Source organism: Sebastes umbrosus, chromosome 4 (assembly GCF_015220745.1).
Source record: "Sebastes umbrosus isolate fSebUmb1 chromosome 4, fSebUmb1.pri, whole genome shotgun sequence".
Classification (NCBI taxonomy): domain Eukaryota; kingdom Metazoa; phylum Chordata; class Actinopteri; order Perciformes; family Sebastidae; genus Sebastes; species Sebastes umbrosus.
In genome coordinates this window covers 30,220,912-30,243,358 of record NC_051272.1, presented here as the reverse complement: position 1 = coordinate 30,243,358, position 22,447 = coordinate 30,220,912, and the positions used below count along the sequence as shown (strand labels likewise).

Below are 22,447 nucleotides of genomic sequence, written 5' to 3'. Positions count from 1 at the left end.
GAAGATGCTGTTCATGTTTTAGGTAAGCGAAGAGGACGTTTTTGGAATCAAAAGACGCTGGGTGGCATTTCACACAAGTCATTCTTTCTCATCTACACTGCTGCCGACACCCGACCTTTCCGAGAGTATTTCTCATTTCTCGCACTCGCTGTGCAGTTTTGGATTTATTGAGATAGAGGCAGATGCCTTCGGGCTCTGTCCACTCACAAGTTAAGTAAATGTTGCATCTTCAAATAGGTAACAGGCTAGTTGCCATGGCAGCAATTCTCACCATCCTCCAACAAGGGCAGAGGCAAAAGTCTAATCTCGGTTTGACTTGTCAACTCTGTGTTTCGGTTTCCATGCAAACCAGATTACCTATAGAGACAGAGTAGCTGTCATACTATCATTTATAAAGATATTAAGTGACATCACATATAGTACCTCCTTGGTGTTATAAATCTAACGGAGTCCTTGTCCAGCACAAGGTCCTCTTTTGTCTCCACATAAACAAGCCTCAGACGACAGATCTGCTTCCCCGTCGCACAGATGGAGGAGGAGAATCAAAGGGTTTCTGCAGGGTGGTGGCTGGCTGCTACTAATTTACATGGCGGTCTGTCACTTGTGCCAAGCCAGCTTTAATGAGAAGATGCCAGAATAAGTGTGTTACCAGGAGCAGCAATTCCTGCTGCCAAGCACTCAACTTCTGAGAAGGGAAGTAGAGTTTATCCTATTTTTACTATTACAGAACTGGCTGCGTTTCATTGCCTTAATGGTTCAGATAAGAGTTTACAGATTGTTGATCTGATCCTAACTCAAAATCATTTTCTAAGCAATTGACAGAAGAATTGGAATGCGGGTCCAGTGGGCAACCTCCGGGTCTGAAAAGTGAAGCCAATGCTGAAGTGCCTTAAACTTGCATTCTTTCTAATAGCCAGCAGGGTGCAGCAACTCTTGTTGCAAAAATAACTCTAATTGTATAGAAGTTTATGGGAAAAGGAGCCTACTTCTCACTTGATTTATTACTTCAGTAAACATTGTAAACATGAGTTCATCAATCGCTAGTTTCACGTCTTCTTCAATACAGCATGACATATAAATTATGGTCCCATTTAGAGTCAAACAGACCATAAAGCAGGGTTTGCTTTAGGGCTTGGCTACCTTGTGATTGACAGGTCACTACCACAGCTTTGTCCGGTCTGGGAGTTGTGCGTGTTTTTGTCTTACAACTTTAACCCTTTCACAGTGTGTTTTCAGTTCATGAAAGTTTATTGTAACATTTTGGTCTCCTAAAAATTTCTTATTCAATGTTCAGTTGTAGCTCCACCTCTCGTGTCACTTCTGGTTGCAAAAAAAACAAAATGGCAACAGCCAAAAACCAAGATTGCGGCATCAAAAATGCTGAACTCAAGGTTTCAAAACAGCAGTCCACAAACCAATGGGTCACGTTACGGCGACAAAGGCTACTTCTTATATACGGTCTATATGCAGGTCCAAGCCAAATATGTTTGCATTTCTAGACATATCTACTTGTATCTCTATTTACATCTCTCTTTTCTCATCTTGAACGGTAACACTTAAAATACCTGCACATTTTGCTCAGGTTCAAGTGAAAGCCTACAGCACAGAGGTGATTTACAGCTGAGGGACTGGTGTTTCACACAGTTAATAACAATCCTAGGAGACAGAGCCAGGCTGTGGAGAGTGGACCCCCTGCAATCCTCCGGGATAAATGCCGTTATGTGGAGCACAATCTGCAGGCAGAGACTGTTGTTAGCCCTAAACACTATGTATAATATGGTGCATAACTTATTGCTGGATGTTTTCTTATGATCTCTTAATGTGGCCACGAGGGGAAGCCAAGCACATAATCAAGAGAAATTCCTGAGGCCGCCTGCAGAATTGATTGGTAATTTCGGGGCCGTGTTTAGAAAGTCTGCCCTCCTGAACACAGCGTGGGACCGTTTTCCAGTCAGACAGTTTCTAGAGCTGTTGTCTTTAATTACGGTCAGGCTGTAAAAATAGAAACTGTGACTATGTGATTCTGTGGTTGTTTTTTTTCTCTTTCTGTTTCAGGATTGGTAAGATAAAGATCACTGTAAGGAAAATAAATATGGGGCCCCAAGCACGTAGTAGTAAAATGTCAGTAAACAAACTGCATCTGGAAGGGTAGGGCACATATTTAGTACATATGTTTTTCCCAGTTGTTCATATACTTTATGGCTGTAACTAACAATTATAAAGTGTATTTTCTCCATTTACCGACTAATTATTTGGCCTATTAAAAAAAAAAAGTGAAAAATACCTACAATCAATCTCAATCTTTTAAAGACCAAGCTGACATCTTTGAATAGTCATCTAACAGTCCAGAACCTAAAATCTATCAATTCACTATCACATAAGACAAAGAAAAGCAGCACGAGTGGGAGGCTGGACCTTGGTAATGTTTGGTATTTCTATTAGCTGTAGACTCTTTGTGTTGTTGTTTGAAAAAACTACTTAAACAATTAATAAATTATTAAAAAAGTTTCAGATTACAGTTATCGATTAAAGGAACAGTGTGAAGGATTTGTGTTTTCGTTACCGTAGAATGAGATCTTTATATCAATATGCGGAGCCATGTTTCTACAGTAGCCCAGAACGGACAAACCTAACACTGGCTCTAGATAGGGCCATTTGCGGCCACCTTAGTTCTCCTACATGCTTGGCAGACGGGAGAAGTTTCAGTTGGTTGCAATCTGCAACCTCACCGCTAAATGCCGCCAAATCCTACACACTCACACTGCACCTTTAATTGCAGCCGAGTCGCCAGGAAAAAATGTTGGCGGTGGACGTTTCTGCAAACCAGGGATACGTTGAATGGCGACTTTTTTGTATTTGGTCGGAGCGAGCAAGTGACCTAGTTTAAAGAGCAAAAAGAGACACAACGGGCAGGCGGGAGCGGAGGTGGATGGGTCAAACCAACATAAGACTTTCATCCAGGAGACCGCCGTTCGTGTCCTGTGCATCACGTTACAATCAGCTGTTCGCTTGTGTCCTGTGTTCACAACGTTCTGTGTCATTTTCACTGTACAAATGTAGTAGTTTTAAGCCCAACCATGTAGTTCTTTCCTAAACCTAACAATAGTGGTTTTGTGGCATTTTTATGTTTACATTATTATTTGAACACAAACCATGATCTTTTTTTTCTAACCATAACCAAGTAGTTTTGTTGCCTAAGCCTAACCAATCATTTCACAATGTTAACCATAGCGTTGCGTTTCTGCAAGCATGATACGAGGCTGATATGAAACGTATTTTTGGTTCAGAAATGTCGACATTCACCGTATCTGTGGTTTGCAGAAACATCTAATGCCAACATTTTTTCTGGCGACTGGGTTATTAATCGACTAATTGTTTCAGCTCAGATAATCTTTCTTCTAAAAGTACAGATGCTTTTAGTTGGATCTATTTTTAGACATGTCTATCAAGGAATTAAGACCTCTTATCAATGATTTATATTACAGGGATGGAAAATGTCTCTTTCCATATTAGCATCACAGAGTGCCAAGCAGAGGAGGACCAGACTTTTCTGTCCGTGCACTGTAGACTTTGAAAACAGAACAGATACAAATACAAGTAGTCGGAAGTTTTGTTTTTTTGCGGAAGTGTAAGTCTGTGTCCTTTAAGCGCCACTCTACAGCTATTCCACTACATACAATGTTTATCCTTACAAGTTAACCAAGCGCAAAGCTACATCGATTTCTGCATCCAAACCATACATCAGTGCCACTTGTTAAATCACACACACACCAATTTAAGTGACCACCTTAAATGGAAACTAATGGACTAATGCCTTGTAAAATAATGAGAGCGCCTACTGGCTCCTGGCAATGTAGTACCATATATGGAGATTTGCCTAAGTACACACGTTTCACTTGCATGTGTGTGTGTGTGTGTGTGTATGTTTTTCTCACATTGTGGGGACATAAATCTGTTTACACAGTCACATTGTGGGGACTCGTCTTCCTTTTGGGGACAAAATGCACGTCCCCATAATGTATATCATTACATTTTAGGGTGAAGACTTGGTTTAAGGTTAGGGTAAGTGTTAGGCCTAGGCAAGTAGCTGTTAAGGATAGGATAAGTCTCCAGGAAATGAATACAAGTCAATGTAATGTCCTCTAAAGTAATGGAAACACGATTGTGTGTGTGTGTGTGTGTGCTGTGAGGTCAGAGAGAGGTGTCTTCAGGCTACTGTAAACACTACCAGTCTGTGTCTGTCGCTCCATTAAATCAGTCTGTCTGCTCTATCTAAGCACTGATGCTGTACCATCTGCGGCCAGCTGGTTGGGTAGAAGCCTCGCCGGAGCTGCTCATCAGCTGGATCATTAGCTGGATAATCAACTGAACTGGCTAACACTCTTTAATATTTACCCCGCAGCTGTTTATCATAAGCATATTTGCAGTAGTGAATATGTACAGTATATACAGCTGTGTGTATGAATAAGACGCTGTGATTGTCAGTAGGGATGAGATAGTGTATGGGATACACAGTTTGTTTTAGTAAAACCACAGTGATTCCTCAGGCCTTGACATTTCTTTTGAGCTGTTGTGAATTGAATAAAGCATTTGAAGGCTGTGAAAGTTTCGATGATAATTCACAGCCTTCAAAGTCAAAATTCTAAATTGTAGCACAGAATTCATCAGGATGCCTCGGCTCGGTCTGGGCATCTGTCTGTGTTCATTTAGTACATTTATCCACTTTTTTTTTTTAGGAAAAGCCATTTTAATTGGCACCTTTCTAAAAGCTCTGTGGATGTTTTATTTTTTGCAAATTTTTCGGCTACATACAAATGTTATCAATGAGACCTTTAAAATGAGTGTTGTTTGGTGTCTGTGTGGTCCTGATTTGAGTCCGACAGGGCCCTGTACTTTGTTATTCACCATCTCTCGCCCCTCATTTCCTGCCACCTCGATACTGCCCTCTGTCTAAGGGAAAAAAAGGATGTTGTCAATATTTGCATGAAGCGTTTTTGGCCTATCAAGAGTCTGTCATAATCTGTATCATCACTCTCATTTCATTGACTGTGAACAAGAAATTGTTGTAACGGTCATGCTGACTCTCTCTCTCTCTCTGTGTGTCCTTCAGCTCTAGGCAGTAGCCCGGCGTGCGAGGACAGCAACCCACCCAGTGTTCTGGCGTGTCTGAGTCGGGCGGGCGGCGGCGGGTCAACTGACAAGAGCAGGGGAGGGGTCAATGGAAGAAGCTCTAGCTGCAAGCCTCGGCTGCAGTCTAAACCACAAGGTACACAATGACAGCTCACAACGATTCAGCCACAACACTGCAGAGTGGGAGGGCCAGTGGTGAACACAATTGTAGCGGTCTATGATTCACATGTGAACACGGATTGTGACCTTTCTCCTGCTCTGATATTGAGGACTTATATTACATGACTCCACACATGCTCAGGGAAACAGTGAAAACAGGAATAGAGTTATGTAAATTAGCCTGGGATCAGTGAACCCTGAGCCTCGTTCCTCTTTTGTTTGAGTTGAGTAAATCATTCTACACAGATAAGACGAGAGACCGAGCTTCGTTCTCTCTGCTGCTGTAAATCATGCAGGGAATTCGATTCCTAACATGTATGTGAGAAACTGCTCAATTGTTCTACGCTGAGCTGGGCCACTTGTTTGTTACATTTAAGGTTTTTAATACAGTTCAGCCCTGTGTGTGTTGTCAGTTGGGGTAGTTTATACTGCCCCCTGCAGGTCCAAATCAACATTGCAGTGTAAGAAAAATACAAATCATTTGCATCCACCAGCATCCCAAGATAAGTCTCTAATGTTCCAACTTTTCCTCTGCAGTGCCTCCAAAGCCACTACATCTCCAGAGCCCGGTGACGGTGATCACGTCCCCGCTGAGCCACATCCAGAAACCACCACTAAAACAAACGGGCATGGAGGGAGGAGGAGGAGGAGGAGGAGGAGGAGGAGGAAGAGGGGCTGTGAACCGGGAGAAAGTCAGGGAGAAACACTCCAAAGTGTCAGACCTCATCAGCCGCTTTGAGGAGAACAGGTAGGGGCTCTTTACTCACTGGTGGTGTGTGTGGTTTCCCCTTCACAGACTATAAGGAAGGTATAAAAAAAAAAGTTTGGGACTGCAGGATTTGTGTGAGGAAATTACTCATTTCATCTGTAATATTATTCAGTGAAAGTTGCTCCTCATTATTGCTCTCACTTGAGAAGTTCCACTGATTCAAAACATGATCACACAGCCTGTGACTGGCACAGCGTTTTTTTTTTTCTTTTACCATGACAGATCGGTTGAATAACTCCATCCACTTAAAATAGCTTTTGTAACAAAACCGACACCTCATTCAGGCTGTCGTAATCACAGTGACGGAAAACTTTGTCTTTCCTAACGTCTGCTATGCCGGTTATTTCAGGGATGAAAAGCAGAAGTCCCTCGATTAAAGTCTTCAGCCTGACTCACTGATAGTAGCCCAGGCGAGAGCCGCAGACAGAAAACAAGCTGAGATTAGCCCGTGCTTCACAAGCCAAGCGTTAGGCAGAGGGATGAAAGGAGATTTGTACAGGCGAGGGAGAACACGGCTCATCGTTCAGCTGTGGGACGGCAAGCAGTGTTGCGAGGTGAAGCCCGGGAGAACGAGGTAGGATCTCTCTGACTGTCTCAACATTTAATACCTGTACTTTGATCGTGTTGCCTGATGGTGATTTAACTACTCTGTTGCTTTTACACAAGCTCTTACCAGCTGAATGGGTATCTACAGGGCATACCAATGTTTTTTTGTGCATCACATCTTGTTTTATTACAAGTCATGTAAGTTTTGATTGTAGCTGCAGCCTCATCTATGCGAGAGAGGCCCATTTAAAGCACAACAATGGTGCCCTTGTCCCAGCTGCTCATACAGTAGAGCCCAAAAATATTCAGCAGTAGCTTTCCCGTTCAGATTTCACTCTCTTCAGTCTGTCGCCTCGTATTCCAACTCATCCCTGGCCTGTCACTGTACCTTTATATACTGTTTTACAAACTCTTACACCTCTGTGTATATATATATATATATATATATATACACACATATTTATTGTTTCTCTATACATGCTTTCCTGTTTACACCTCTGTGTAGCCTACATATATTACTTCTCACCGTGCATATACATACTGCATCCTGTTTACATTCAGTTTTCCCATCTGAAATACGGTCTTCCACAAAATTACAAATTGACATTACTATTTAATGTTTATATTTAAGCCCTATATTTTAACTGCACTTTTTAATGGGTAACACTTCATTTTACAGGTCTGCAAATGTCATAGTAATTAGGTGATATAGCAGGTAGCCCATTTGAAATTTCTTTGGAATTACTGACAAATTACCCCAATATTTACCTCATTTATCAAAAAATACTTTATTATAAACATTATATGCTAAAAAAGCATATACTTGTTAATATAGGGCCCTTAGGCTTGAGAAGCGGCTGTGTGCTGCTCTTGATCATATGTGGATAACCAAAACTAATAGAAGACAAAATCTTACCATTGTGTGACTTATTGCCTACACAAATGTAACCTGGTAGCTAATGTCATGACTCAGAGAGTCATTTGCTAATTATTATCTATTTATCAGCAGACATGGAAATAAAGCATATCAATTAACTTTGTATTCTTTTCCTGGAAATGTATTAAATAAATTACCAGCTTTTGGTAAATAGCAGAATATAATTATTAAATAATATTTATAATAAAGTCATTTTCAATACATTTTGAGGTAAACATTGGGGTAATTTGTCAGTAATTCCTAATTATCACCTTATTATCATGACATTTGCAGACTTGTAAAATGAAGTGTTACCATTTTATGCCTTAGATTATTATTTTGCTTTTACTTTTACTTGTGTGATTTTCCCTTTTATATATAAACATATTTTATGAGCATTGTCGAAGTAACCTGAGACCAAAGCTTTTCATTGCCAAGGACTGCTTTGCTGGAACTGACAAATAAAGAACCTTGAAGATAGAATTACATAATCTACCCAGACTTCCTCCACACCTTTCATCACATTTCCCAGCACTGAAGTGAGGTTAATCAGAGCGATCGGCTGCATCTCTTTCATTCAGACTCTGCGGGGCTGTTGGGGATTAGCCCTCTAGTGGCCTCACAACAGAAAGAAGAGAAAGGCCCCCAGCTTCTGAGAAACCGAATTAGCCTACTAATATACTAATCTGGTTCACATGGCACTTCCTTAAAGGGCCGCCACATGGCAAGTGAAGCTGCTCTTAATACTTGTCTAGTTCAGCCTGTTTTAAAACTCATGTCATGTACCAGAGCACTTACTGTGCTATTTATATGCAAAGAGGAACTGCACCAAAGTGTGTGTGTTTCTCTGAAAACAGTATTAAAGTGTATCTCTGAGCAGCTAATCGTGGTATTACTCAGTCTTCCTCTGAAGTGAATGTATACATGTATGGCTGGTATTGTTTCACCCACTTAAGTGGCCCGACGGCCCAGAAGTGATTCATTTGTGGAGTGTTTCACCAGCCTGTTGTTGTTCCTCTATTTATACATACTTCCTGTTTCTACCGGACAGTGACATTCAGCGCGATGGAGCTAAAACAATCACCTGCTTGGCTGACTTTTTTTTTTTTTTTTTTTGCACCAGTAAAGGTTAGATCATATACAGTATATGTACAGTATAGTCTCTTTCTTTTCTGTTAGAAACGCTGATGTTCTAGTAGTTTTTCCTAGATCTGATTTATTTGTGACCAGCTTTACAGGAGAAGCGAAATCAGCAAAACTCAGCTAAGATACAGTAGCAGCTGTAAGACTGGAGGTCTGGAGGGTTCATTTACAGGGAAACAGCTGGACTGACTGCCGGTACAGGATGTAGAGCAGCTGAATGGTGACATTGTACATGCATGCATGCATGCGTGTGTGTGTGTGTGTGTTTTTTGGTGTTAATCTAGCTTCCATTCCTGTGCTGGATTTCAAATTGTCTCATGCAAACTGTTTTTCATTTCATTCATGTTCAAGCTAAGAATGGAAAACGTGTTACACGTACAATATACAGTATAATGTTGGTTCCCCTTGGAAGTAGGACAGCGTCTACCTCTGGGGAATAGCGTAGTGCCTCATTACTGTACCTCCGTTCCGTCTTTGCTCTGCACACACACACACACACTTCCTCTGCAGCTCTCTGCAGCCTCGTAAGACAGAAGGAAGTTTGTGCATCTCCACAGTTTTATTTTTAACTCTCACACTCAAGTGCAAAAGCTCTCTGCTTACCGACATATCCCACACTCCCCGATAAACAGGCTTGAGCAGTGTACTGAACAGACTGCTGTAATCTTTCTTCTACTTCTTTTTCCTCAAATGTTTTTTTGTTAGTTAATCTCTTTTTGTGCTCTTGACTGACTTCCTCCTTTTTCTTCTGTTCCCTCCAGCAGCACAGAGAACAAGAGAGACGGCTCGCCGCACAAACAGATCGGCAAGTCGTCCAACGGCAGCCCGGCTCACCGCGCCTACCAGAGGCAGACGGAGACCGACGGGACTCGGGAGAACCACTCCTCCGGGCCGACCTCACCGCAGGATGACCCCAAACCGGCGGCCAATGGGGTGCTAGCTCAGATGGAGCAGAACAAGGACAAGGACAAGGACGAGGAGGACAACCAGGAGAGGAACAATGAGAGTGTGAGGACAGAGACTGACGGACTGGTAAACGGAGATATGGGGTGCACGGAACAGAGCGGTGATCATTCACCTGAACACACAGAGAGGACTGGTACAGAAAGCCACACTGAGAATGAGGACAGTGGAACTAAAATAGAAAGTGAGCACAGGAATGAAGAAGGGAGCACCGACCAGAAGGTACGTTTACTTTGTTGCACCCAAGTGATCCTTTGTGTTATATATTTACAGCCTGACGGAGCCGTCTGACTCTGCAGTCTCTGATAGACAAACGCTCAGCATTTATTTATGTTCTAGGCTTTCAGCACAATTAAATCATCTGAACTAATTCAACCCCGGGTTACTCTAACACTGTAAGGGTAGAGTTACAAGGGAGTATGTGTGTGTGTGTGTGTGTGTGTGTGTGTGTGTGTGTCTCAGAGGGGTTATTTTCTGCGAAGGCCGAACAGATGTCCAACGCCTGAGCAGCTGAGCTCGTGCCTCAGCGACCTCCCCCGTGGGAGCCCGCTGTTGTCTACAGATTATAAATATCTCAGGTTCAAAATCATCTCTGTCTTCTCAGTGCTGAAAACAACGGTCTCGATGGTACGGGAGAGGAAGAGCAGTGCTATCATTTGCTCCATAGAGAAATGTTCTTATTTATACTGGTGTTGTTAACTTGAGAGGGAGCTTTGACATGTTGAAACTCAACTTTGATGATGAACTTCTTTTATTGGACATGAGACATTGCATGTTCACTAGTCAAAACCAAGAGCAAGTCAAGGTATTTGATCAATTCAATCTGGATTAAGGCTTTGTTCCAATTATTCGATTTCTGATCAGATCATTTGTTTGTGCTATGTGCTCATGGAGTTCCCCTTTAAAGTAAAAGTATGTGTTCTGGGCGCCTGGGTTAGCTCAGTTGGTAGAGCGGGCGTCCATGTATCAAGGCTTGGTCCTGACCGCGGCGGCCCGGGTTCGAATCCGGCCTGTGGCCCTTTCCGCATCCACTCTCTCTCTCCCCCTTTCCAAGACTCTATCCACTGTCCTCTGAATAAAAAATGGAAAATGCCCCCAAAAAAATAACTTTAAAAAAAAAAAAAAGTATGTGTTCTGCAGACAGATGGTAGTTTAGTCCAGTGGTTCCGGTTGGACCCTTTAATGGGTCACAAAATATACATGAGGGGTCGTGAGATGAATGATGAGGTAGGGAAGAAGATACAACTGCTAGTTCTGCTACACAAAATTTGTGATTTTTTTTTCTGATATTTCCATTTTATGTAAAATATTTAAAACAATTCTTGGGCTCGAGCAGTTGTTTAAATGAAACCATCTGAGAAGTTTCACTCTTTGGTGGAACTGCTAACAACTCATAGACATCTGAAACATGCAGAGGGGCCCCAAGTACGCACTGCTTCTCTCTGAGGGGTCAGGAAGTCACACAGATAGGGAACAACTGGTTCCATCTTTAACAATGCACTGTAAAAGCTTATATGTTGGTTGTTTTTTTAAAAACATAAAAAAAAGATTTCACCTAGAGAAAAATAAGAATACTGCTGGTTATATATATAGTGTGAAATATTATGCTGCCATGGTCACTGTGGTGGTAAACTGTCCTGGCGTGCGACAAAAAACACACAATTTATATCAGTCTTTGTGTGGGATGTTTTGTTGAGTGAACTTTGAGGCTACAGTTCCTCACACCAATTGGCCTCTCACACAAAGCTCTGTTAGACATTTCTGTGTCTTTGTTTGATTTGGTGTCATTTCCCTTCTTCCATATTTTCATTTCCTGTTCCGAGAGCTCCTGCTGCACCGCAGCCCGGCCCAACAGCAGCCCAGTGTTAAGGCCACCACACACATCAGTGCTACATGCTGCTGTATGCAGCAACAGTGAAACAGGGTTTAACACAAGGCTCCACTCAAACAGCACCCAAGTCACTGAGGCGTTGAAGCTGTAGCAGTACGATAAATGCATGATTTACAGTTAATATTGTCTTATTTAAAGAGGACCTATCATGCTTTTGTTTTTCCCTTTTCCTTTAGTGTGCTATATAGTTTTTTGGTGTGCTATATAGTTTTTTGTGTAAAAGGTCTGCAAAGTTACAAAGCCCACGCCAAAGGGAGTTAGTCTCCCCCACAGAAACACTGCTCCTGAACTGCCTTGTCTGAAGTCCCGCCTTTTCTTCCGTAACGTGGTGATGTCACCAAGTAACACATTTGCATAATACCTGCCTATAGTTTGGCACGCCCTCAAACAAAGCTAGTTCTGAAGAGTTTCCTTTAGTTGACCAATCACAGCAGACTGGGCTTTTTGGTTTCTAGTAGAAACCCAAAATACAAGTATGTACCTGAAAATAAGCATAATGGGTCGTCTTTAAATGCAGGAAATGCATAATGTTGTTCCTCAGCTATTCCCCCTCTAACGGCTGTTTAAAAAGAGTGATTTGTGGGATAGCGAGTTGAAACAAATACATGTGCTTCAGAGAGTTTGTCGCACACTTCTGCATTATTCAGTCACCTCAGTTGAACTCCAGGCGCTGTGTGTAGAAAAGCTTTTAATACCCCATTTTAAAATGCCAATGCCAATTAGTCATCATTAGAGAAGTATTGGACTGAAACGGTCATTATGCAGAATACGGACTGTCTAGCTCAACAGAATAAACTCACTTTCACACATTATTTTAAGATCGCCACACATGTAAAGACACATGTTAATGTAGCCTCTGTTTTCAGGAGACGAACGAACAGAAGCTGTTTAAGATCGCCAGCGAGCTCTTGCACACAGAGAAGGCCTACGTAGCGCGACTCAACCTGCTGGACCAGGTGAGGAACTCAGTGAAAGCTTCTGTTTTTTTGACCATGTAAGATAGTAAAGGGTGTACATTACACAGTTCTCTTCACAGTTATTTGCCACTTACCAGTTCTGTGTTGTGGTTTCAGCTATTCTGTGCCAAGCTGATGGAGGAGGCGAATAAAGGAACGTTCCCTGTGGACGTAGTGAAGAACATCTTCTCCAACATCGTCTCCATCCACGCATTTCACAGCCAGTTTCTGCTCCCAGATCTGGAGAAACGCATGGGAGAATGGTGAGCTTCAGCCTGCAGTTAGATGGCAATAAATGCAACAGGGTTCTGTATCAAACTGTAGCTGCCTTCACATCGTCTCTACTGAGACCAACACTGAAGATAAAGCTGCTGTTGATGAAGAAAAGGTGAAACTCATGTACACATAAGCAGAGGTGGGACCAAGTCATTGTTTTGCAAGTCAAAAGTAAGTCTCGAGTCTTTGCACTCAAGTCCTTAGTCAAGATTGACAAATCCCTAGTCAAATCCCAAGTCCTAAACTTTGAGTTTTGAGTCCTAAACAGGTCATATCGTGCTCTTCACCAAATATAATGCCGTACGTCTGTAATTTTCAACCCATACAAAAATCAAGACAGTCAAGACAGGCAAGTCCCGAGTCAAGTCCGTAGTCAAGACTGACAAGTCCCAAGTCCTAAACAAGTCATAATGTGCTCTTCACCAAATGTAATGCCATTTGAATCTCTGTCTGAAATTTTTGACCCACACGGAAATTCCCAAGTCAAGTCCTGATTCAAGACAGGCAAGTCCCAAGTCCTAAACTTGAGTTTCGAGTCCTTAACAAGTCATAATGCGCTCTTCACTAAATGTAATGCCCATTTGCCTCTCCATCGGTAATTTTCGACCCATACGTTTTGCATACTGCAATTTGTTTTTTGTTGACCACTGTATACTTTTTGTACGCAAACAAAATTATCTTTGGTAAATTTTTTTCCAACTGGCGCTCACTAACGTACCTGTTTAGGTGACTTAATCGGCAAGGGCTGGAGTATAGGGACACCCAAGCATCGGACATGAGGTAACCAGAATTAGGGACCGATATTTCCACCACAAAGGGACTTTATTTAAGATGACCTTCCCCTTTATTATCATCAAATGGTGTATCTGCATTAAATACACAAAACAGAGGGAGATGCTTGACAGCATTGCACATGCATTTACTCACTTTAATCATAATTATCAACTCAAAGTCAGATCATATTTAAACACAAAAAATAAAATATGTGTGTAAGTGAACAAATACATGGCATTATCAAAGTGCTAAACCTTAAAGAATAACTCACTTTAGACGCACTAGATGAAGACAGGGGAACCGGTCTGGCTGGTAGCAGGGCAAACAGAGTAATGTTCTCCCAAATAACATACTTTTTAATCTTTGGGCTAAGGAGAAAGTATCAAGTATGTGAAGTGTGTCACAAGTGAAGTCACAAGTCATTGGTGAGAAAGTCCAAGTCAACTTGAAAGTCTTTTGTTGATTTTGTCAAGTCGAGTCTAAAGTAATCAACTTTGTGACCCGAGTCTGAATCGAGTCCACGTCATGTGACTCGAGTCCACAACTCTGCACATAAGCATGACGATGATGAAAATTAAATGGTACAACAAATGCAAACTGCCACATTATGGTTAACGAGTTTACCTCCTTCTCTCCCTCCCTGCAGGGCGTCCAAACCTCGCCTCGGAGACATTCTGCAGAAACTCACACCCTTCCTCAAGATGTACGCAGAGTACGTGAAGAATTTCGAAAAGGCCATGGAGCTGCTGAAGCAGTGGATTGATCGTTCGCCTCAATTCAAGGCCATCATTCAGGAGATACAGGTACTGGGAGCCAAAGTCCAGACTGGACAAAACATTGTTTTTCATGCACTGGTCAATTTTGAGATTTTGGGCTATTTTTCTTCCATAACATGTCATCTTTCAGACTAGTGGAAAGAAAACGTCAAAAACATACATTTTGGTGTTTATTTTACTACTTTGTCTATTTGCGTCTGTAGATTTCTCCTAAATTCACCAAAAGTTAGCATTAGATAATGCCTCATTTGCATATTTAAACATACAATTTGAGAAAACCTGTAATACAAAAAATAATTGTCTTAATGTAAGTAATCATCTGGGGAAGTTTCATGGTGATATCTATAGTTGAAATTGTTTACCCTATTCACCTGTAGTGTCTTCTCTCAAAATTAGGTTTTTCTTATATTTTGAGCCAGAAATCTCCACTTCAGTAGCACTTACATACACCAAACTCTCCAGGTTCATTCCTATCTATACTCTGAAGGTTTTTACAGAGGGGGTTTTACAATATATCATTCAGAGCCTAATTTATATAACTGATTTTTTTGGACAGAGTCAAGAGGCCTGTGGCAACCTGACGCTTCAGCATCACATGTTGGAGCCCGTGCAGAGAGTCCCTCGCTACGAGATGCTGCTGAAAGACTATCTGAAGAAGCTGCCGCAGGACGACCCTGACCGGCGAGATTCAGAGAGTAAGTCCAAATACTTATAATCCCCTCTCCAAGGTAGGTCTGGGGCGATATGGCCAAAATCTTCTATCGCGATATAGGTAATTTCATATCTCGATAACGATATAAATCATGATATAGCATGTTTTCTAGTAAGTCAATAAATAAATAAATAGTCTATAAATAACCACAGAGCATGTTTTTGTATACTCTGTGTGAATTAAACACTTGACAAATAAAAAAAAACTGGTATTTTCTCATTTAATTAAGAACTTTAGCGCAAAAGGAACATAACGGTTTCAAGTGAAATTATAGAGAAAAAATTAATAAATATTTCTAGCAATACGCAGACTATGTTTACATGATTTAACAGAGTTTGATCAGATTGAATGAGGAATTTGAGTTAGTGTGTGCTTGTTATTATAAATTTAGACGACATAATTGTGTATCACGATATCTCGATATATGATTTCATCACAATACGTTTCCATTGAAAGATGATAAATCATCATATTGAATTATCCCCCAGCCTACTCCAAGGAGTCATTCTTGTTTTACTACATTTATTATCTTTTTTTTCCAGAATCGTTAGAAATCATCGCCACAGCAGCTACTCACTCCAACAGCGCCATAAGAAAATCTGTAAGTACAGATGTTTTAAATCATTTTCTTTAGTATTATAAGACAGAATCTCTTCAACGTGATAACACCCAACTAAAATCATCCTCATTTAGGAAAATCTGAAGAAACTGATGGAGATATACGAGATGCTGGGTGAGGAGGAGGACATCGTCAACCCCTCCAACGAGTTCATCAAAGAGGGGCACATCTTGAAGCTGGCAGCCAGGAACACCTCGGCCATGGAGCGCTACCTCTTCCTGGTGAGAGAAAAAAACATCCTCTTATGTAATGAGGGGAAACATGCTGAGGCGAGACTTCATACTGCACAAGTCAATTGAAACAAGTGAATCATTTCGAGCCGGGAACACCACTGTGTAAGGAGACATCGGGGGCACATGAACAAATCTCTCAATTACTGAGATTACCAGATGATGCGATTACGCGTCGGGTTTCTTATTAGCTTCAGGCTAAATGTCTCCCATCTGTGTAATTCAGGTAACCTGCAGCGGTTAGGACGGCCCCCTTCGGAAGAAAACCTAAACTAGAATAGCGCTGATGATCCATACTCACTACAAAAACTTTTGTGTTTCCTTTTCTGCCAGTTCAACAACATGCTGTTGTACTGCGTTCCCAAATTCAGCCTGGGAGGGACTAAGTACACGGTGAGGACGCGAATCGGCATCGACGGCATGAAGGTCCTGGAGACGTCCAACGAGGACTACCCTCACACCTTCCAGGTGTCTGGGAAGGAGAGGATGCTAGAGCTACAGGCCAGGTATGCAGAATCATCATACATAACACAACAAGAGGTCATCTTTTTTTGCAAACCCTGTTAAAAAAGTGCAAAAACATCCCAGCCCCTCCCATAGTGAAGTGTATAATTGTATGTAATCTGTACCCTATGCAGTATAATTTCACATATATATGGAAGACCATCTAAATGAGCACACCCAAGTTTCATATTTAGATCCTGTAAATCTCTAAATACCCTTTGACCACAGCTAACTGCTATGTTGGTTTGACTTGTTGTTATAAGCGGAACACATAAAGTTCTGGCTATACATACATATATACATTTTAATGCTTATTCTGGCTTTATTTTTCTTCTCCCAGCTCGGAGCAGGACAAGGCAGACTGGATTAAGGTACATACAGTACAATCACAATCATTTTATTTTCTTAGTTGATTATATATGTTTGAAGGTAGAATTTGATGTTTGTTTTTGTCCTTTAGGCTTTCCAGCAGACCATTGGGATCTTCCAGCAGAAAAACGAGTCATTCAAGAACGCGCTGAAAGACGTGGAGCAAGTGTCGGTCAGTGTCACGTCAAATCTGTACACACACACAGTTAAACTGTCACTGTTCTGCACCGTCATACGGAGTATGTTTTTTTTATTTTGATATAGAATGCAGAGCTGGGGAAACGCGCCCCTCGCTGGATCCGCGACAATGAAGTGACGATGTGCATGAAGTGCAGAGAGCCTTTCAATGCACTGACACGGCGGAGACACCACTGCAGAGCCTGCGGCCTTGTGAGTAACTTTAATGCATAATGCAGATACAGTAGGTGGATGAAAGAGCATCCATAAGGGAAGTTTAGTACAACAGGGAACTTTACACATTCAGAGGTTCAAACGTGTGAGAATGTTAATTTTAAACATCAAGAAATTGTGATGTCAGTAAAATACACACAGTATGCCTGTATTTTTCTACACTGATTACTTTTTTACTAAATGTTGATGAGTATAGTCACCTTTGAATGAAACATCTACTCTCAACTGGTTTGACCTAAACATATAGATTTTGGTGCAAAGTTTAACTTTAACAGTTCCCACAAGTGTCCCTATCCAACACCTAAAATAGATTTAGGGGATTAGGATTAATACTGTATGTGTCACTTTGTCAAAAATATTATATCTTTTTAGCTCTGAGACAGTCGTATTCTTTCACCTCTCACCTTTCTGCTACCAATCAATGGTAAAATGCCCCAAAATATGCTTTAAATAGGCTGTATATAAGAATCAGAAATTGTTAACAGTGACACCTGTGGCCGTTAAGTCAACGACAGTCGGCGTTCTGTTGCTCACGCTTGTGCTTGCACTATGTAGATGCGAGCGAGCATCGGTCAAAACAGTGAGGAGACACACACAAGCCTGAACGCGATGGACAGCTAAAACCACAATATCACTATACAGTATAGATGCGGAAGGTCTCATTTTTAGGTTACGTTACAACCTGTTCACACACTGGTAATTAAAAACAATTAAAATATGTTTATACAAAAAACTTATATACAGTCCCTTTTAATAATTAAATAAGTTAATATAATAAAATAACAATAGTGCCCAGTGGCTTAAAATAACTCCTGAATATTCTTAGTAAATTAAATGATGCTTAAAGATGTTAAATAGTAGTGATAGTTTTGGTAAGAGAGTGGTATATTATGATAGGAACTGTGAGATCTTTTCTTCTTTCTTACAGGTGGTGTGCTGGAAATGTTCAGACAATAAGGTGGCGCTTGAATACGATAACAACAAGGTGAACAAAGTCTGCAGAGACTGCTTCTCCATCCTGACTGGAGAACGTGTAGCTGAGGGCAAGAGGAAGGGCATCCTGGAGGTGAAGAGGAAAAACTGATGCATACATAAATACATACTTAAGGAGATGATACTTCATTTTGATATAGCGTTGCTTTATTGATTCTGTGCTAACTTGCGGTCGTCCTCCCCGTGCAGATCGAGGCGGCTCAGTTCACGGGCAACAGCATCATGTGCGGCTTCCTGCAGTACTGTGAGAAGAACAAGCCTTGGCAGAAGGTGTGGGGCGTCATCCCGGAGAAGGAGTGTCTGGTGCTCTATCTCTACGGAGCTCCGCAGGTAAAACGCCAAGAACACCAAGCAAAGATTTGATTACCCATATGAATTTAAAACTCATCCATACAGCTGACATTCTCTTCATCCCTGATTGTTCTCCTCAGGACGTGAAAGCCCAGTGTACGATCCCCCTCCTGGGCTACTTGGTGGACGACAGTGCCCGGCCCACAGACCCCCCGGCCAGCTTCCGCATCTCTCAGTCCAAGTCCATCCACAACTTTGCTGCTGAAACCGAGGAGCTTAAGCAGCGCTGGCTGAAAGTGATTCGAGTGGCGGTGACGGGAGATGTGCCTGAACGTCCTCAGACCAACGGCGGCAGCGCCAATATGATGGATGACAACAACACGCAAGAAGCTGCTGCTGATAGCTCATAAAAGGTGTGTTTTCTACAAGCAAACTGCTGTTGGATAGACGTGCAGATGTGCACTGCATGCACAAAACTCAAACGCGCTCTCTCCATGCTGTCCATGAATCTTAAAGACAAGTGGAAAAATCAGTGCTGGATAAACTGCCTTTTCTTACCACTCTCCTGTTTCTTCCTGGATTTTCTCATAAACCCACACAAGAACTTCTGCTTCTCTGCTAAAGCTGTGCTGGATTATTAAAGGACATGTCTGGTGCAATCAACACTAGAGCAGAGGGGCCTCAGGACTGATCGACTTCCCTAAAACAGGCACTATTAAGGACAGCTCAAACTCTTCATAGACTCTTAATCTGTGTCAGCTCCTCTTGAGCCAGTGGACTACCACAGACGTACACAGCGCCCTGTACAGGATGTGAATCAAAGCAAACTAAGTCTGCTGGTGCTGTAACTCAACTCTGTGTACCTGTGCAGTATAAATGTTTTTTTTCTTTTCTTTTCAAAAAGGAACAATTGTGTTTTTATGTACAGAAAATCAATCCCAAACTTTTTGTTTTGATAACATAGAAAACATCTAAGTATGATATAAAGTATTTACAGTATTCTGCCTTTCTTTGCTTGAGAAGATGGTCCCAAAACTGGGGGAAGTGATCATGTGGTTGGAAAATGATGGTGATTGGTCTCATCTCCCTCTCTCATCCCTCAGTGACAATTCATCCAATGTCTAATGCGAATCAAACTCTGGATGCACGTTAGCTGATCTGTCTGCTTTGCAATTGGTTGCACCTGTCCTGTCGTGGGTTTTCTATGAAGCAAAGGAACTCATTTGCTAATCAAACCAGTTTTAAACATATAGGCAGCTGACCATAGAAGAAATTGATTGCCCTAGAGTTTTTATATCGTAATACGTATTGTGATATGGTACATTTTCCAGAAAAACGGTCAAAATCGAAGCAGCAGATGCTGAGTTATCCCCTATGCTGTGTCTCAATTTGCGTAAGTCTGTACTTACACTCGCTGTTTTGAGTGCACAAGTGTGTTCACACTGATAAGTATGACAAAATCCAGTGCATTATGAGTACCCGGATGGTGTACTCCTAACAGTCAATAAGTTGAGTGTGTAACGGTTTGACACTTCTCACCCTCAGCGGTCGCCATCTTGGCTATATAGGGAAGGGGAGGTTCCAGCAGAGGTTGCAATTGCTCCGATGAACACCGCAATATACAAATGAAAGTTAAGTACCACTAGAGGGTATGACGTATTTTTGTAGGCCAACCAGGAATTTAGCATTGCCCTGTGTTCACTTGACAAAAAGCCAATGTGATTTTTCAATTAGGTTTTGGATTATTGCAGAAAAGAAACTCTTTGACAAACAAACGTTTATGATATTTACACATTTCATTCAGCAAGATGATATTCACAAATTAACACCACTTTTCTGATTTTTGAAGCGTGAATGTAATCGCCAGAAGTAAAAACATAACATTAGGCTATAAACGAACTACACCACGGTCACATGAATGCAAGTATACACAACGAGGCGGTAAAGGCGGACGAGTCGGCATGACGACGTTTAGTGGACTCATTTAGCTACCGCCTTTTTTAAAGACACGTAAAGGCTTGGAAATTCACAAGTCGTATATTTACTGATGTATTTTATATCGTAGAACAAAATGTTAAAATCTCTTCAGCTTGTGTTAACCACAGACCTTGTTTCAGGCATCTAACTAAAAACCCATTAAAAAACCCATTGACTTCCAGACAAGGGAACCGAAAGTGCTAAAATGCTAACTCATTTCCTGATTTCAAGACTCATTCCTGAAGTAATTTATACTGTTTGTTGAATATAAGCCATCAGTATTGTTTATTGGATTAATTTAGCATGATTTGGTACCACAAACAATAACGCTGGCAGCTAGCTAATTAGCAAACAGCGGCGATAGTCATTTCCGGTGATTGCAGCTGTGTTCGATTTGAGACAACACTGCCCTGTCAAAATTAAAGCACTACGCAAGCAAGTACACAGTGTACTACATGGAAGTGTACTAACAGAAGTATCCAAATTTAGACACAGCACTAGTATAAGCCGAGCTTAAAAACACTGGATTCTACAGTGCCCATAATGCAACTCAACAACGACTTATATTAGGCCTTCCCTGCCAGTTCAATACTCAAGTTTTGTCAGATACTCAAAGTCTCAAGCCTGACTCAAGATAACGCTGATGATGTCATAGTGATGTCATTTTCTCAGGCTTTAGAAAGCTCCCTGCAGAGCCACCGATGTCATTATACAACTGTTTCCAGAGCTTCAGTAGTTCTCTCCATGACAAGTAAACTTTACATTGTTCTGTATGCCATGTATAAAATCAGCGAAGTGCTCCTTTAAAGGTAGAGCTACCTCTGTAGCAACAATAATAAGGCCATGAATCTCTATGGTCTCACAATCTGTATGGTCATACATCGCCCAACCCTATGGCCCACTGCAATCATGTATATTGTAATATGGCATAATAACTGATGGATGAGTCATTCATGTGCAAAAGTGAGGGTGAACGGTAAATGTCTGTCTATCTGCAGGACATACATTCATGCGGAGATAGATGAACAGGGATGATCAGGTTTATATTTAGATGCAAAAGCGGAACAATCACAGATATAGCAAGCTGGTGCGAGAAATGTAAATGTGTTTTTAATGCTGTAATTAATTTTATTATTTAATGTAATTTATAGAGTATGACAAGCATGATCTGTTTAAAGTAGCACAAATTTGTTTCCCCGACTGTCAACTAAGAAGCGCAGTAGGTAGATCTTATTTTTTTCTTCCCGAGAGCAGATGTTTCCCACTAACTCAAACGCGTCACCCCGGTTCATCAGTGTGACGGCGACTAGTCATAGCGCTGGATGGACTGTGTTCCCCCTGTGCTCGATGCTGGTGCTCACCTGAGTCTGAACTCTTTCCCCTCCTCAGTATTCAAATAAAAAAACAAGAGCACAAAACTTCCCCCGTCTGTAAGATCTGAATGTATATCCAGATTTTTATGTCCTTTCATCCCCTCCCCAAAGGTTTGAGAATCTACGCACTTTACAGTCTTATAAAGTGTACCTTCAAAGAAAATAAAACAAGATTAAATATGATATGCGTGCTCGTTTGTGATGTTGTAATGCTGCTTGAATGACTTGACCTCAAATGTGTTACCATAGCATTTCAAACCAGTTTGACACCTCTGGTCACGACAGTCATTGTGATGCTACTTTCACAGAGAAACGTATTGTTTTGGTTCCTTGTTTTGCTTCTCCTGATAACAAGTTTTTCACAATGAGTCACCCCAGACATGCACATAAAAACAGGTGAAGTCTGTAGTTGTTGTTTGTCAGAACACTGAAGATATATGTGATAAGTGAAGCCCCAAAAAATGGTGTGAAAATGAGAAAGTACCAGCAGGTGTGAGAATGTCACTGGAACAAACAATAGTCGTAAACAGGAAGAACTTTTCTATTCATACACACTGTATAGTCACCTGAGTGCATGTCGGCAGATAGTGACTCCAGTTTTCCATTATCACCAATATAAGAAATTACTAGTGTGGTTTTGGTGGTTTGTTTTTTTTAGTTCACACACAC

General features: G+C 41.4%; 1 protein-coding gene across 13 annotated transcripts in view; it reads left to right on the top strand.

The window, feature by feature from the left end:
* Positions 1 to 21,961, top strand: part of fgd4a (FYVE, RhoGEF and PH domain containing 4a) — a 64,065-nt gene extending 42,104 nt beyond the window's left edge. For 7 of the 13 annotated variants that reach the window (XR_005206726.1, XR_005206733.1, XR_005206731.1 and 4 more), the window contains 17 exons: positions 5,111 to 5,266; positions 5,827 to 6,037; positions 9,425 to 9,848; positions 12,384 to 12,473; positions 12,591 to 12,736; positions 14,170 to 14,326; positions 14,856 to 14,994; positions 15,554 to 15,612; positions 15,705 to 15,851; positions 16,194 to 16,366; positions 16,705 to 16,735; positions 16,825 to 16,905; positions 16,998 to 17,123; positions 18,073 to 18,210; positions 18,327 to 18,467; positions 18,569 to 20,059; positions 20,941 to 21,961. Coding sequence is in view for 1 of the 13 variants with exons in the window: in XM_037768570.1 (XP_037624498.1) it covers positions 5,111 to 5,266; positions 5,827 to 6,037; positions 9,425 to 9,848; positions 12,384 to 12,473; positions 12,591 to 12,736; positions 14,170 to 14,326; positions 14,856 to 14,994; positions 15,554 to 15,612; positions 15,705 to 15,851; positions 16,194 to 16,366; positions 16,705 to 16,735; positions 16,825 to 16,905; positions 16,998 to 17,123; positions 18,073 to 18,210; positions 18,327 to 18,467; positions 18,569 to 18,838 (2,489 nt within the window). In the remaining 12 variants the exon portion in view is untranslated. Of the gene's footprint in view, positions 1 to 5,110; positions 5,267 to 5,826; positions 6,038 to 6,395; positions 6,633 to 9,179; positions 9,324 to 9,424; positions 9,849 to 12,383; positions 12,474 to 12,590; positions 12,737 to 14,169; positions 14,327 to 14,855; positions 14,995 to 15,553; positions 15,613 to 15,704; positions 15,852 to 16,193; positions 16,367 to 16,704; positions 16,736 to 16,824; positions 16,906 to 16,997; positions 17,124 to 18,072; positions 18,211 to 18,326; positions 18,468 to 18,568; positions 20,060 to 20,940 lie in introns of those variants that run through there. The other 6 variants (XR_005206727.1, XM_037768570.1, XR_005206735.1 and 3 more) reach the window with 6 other exon arrangements.
* The last annotated feature ends 486 nt before the right edge of the window (positions 21,962 to 22,447 follow it).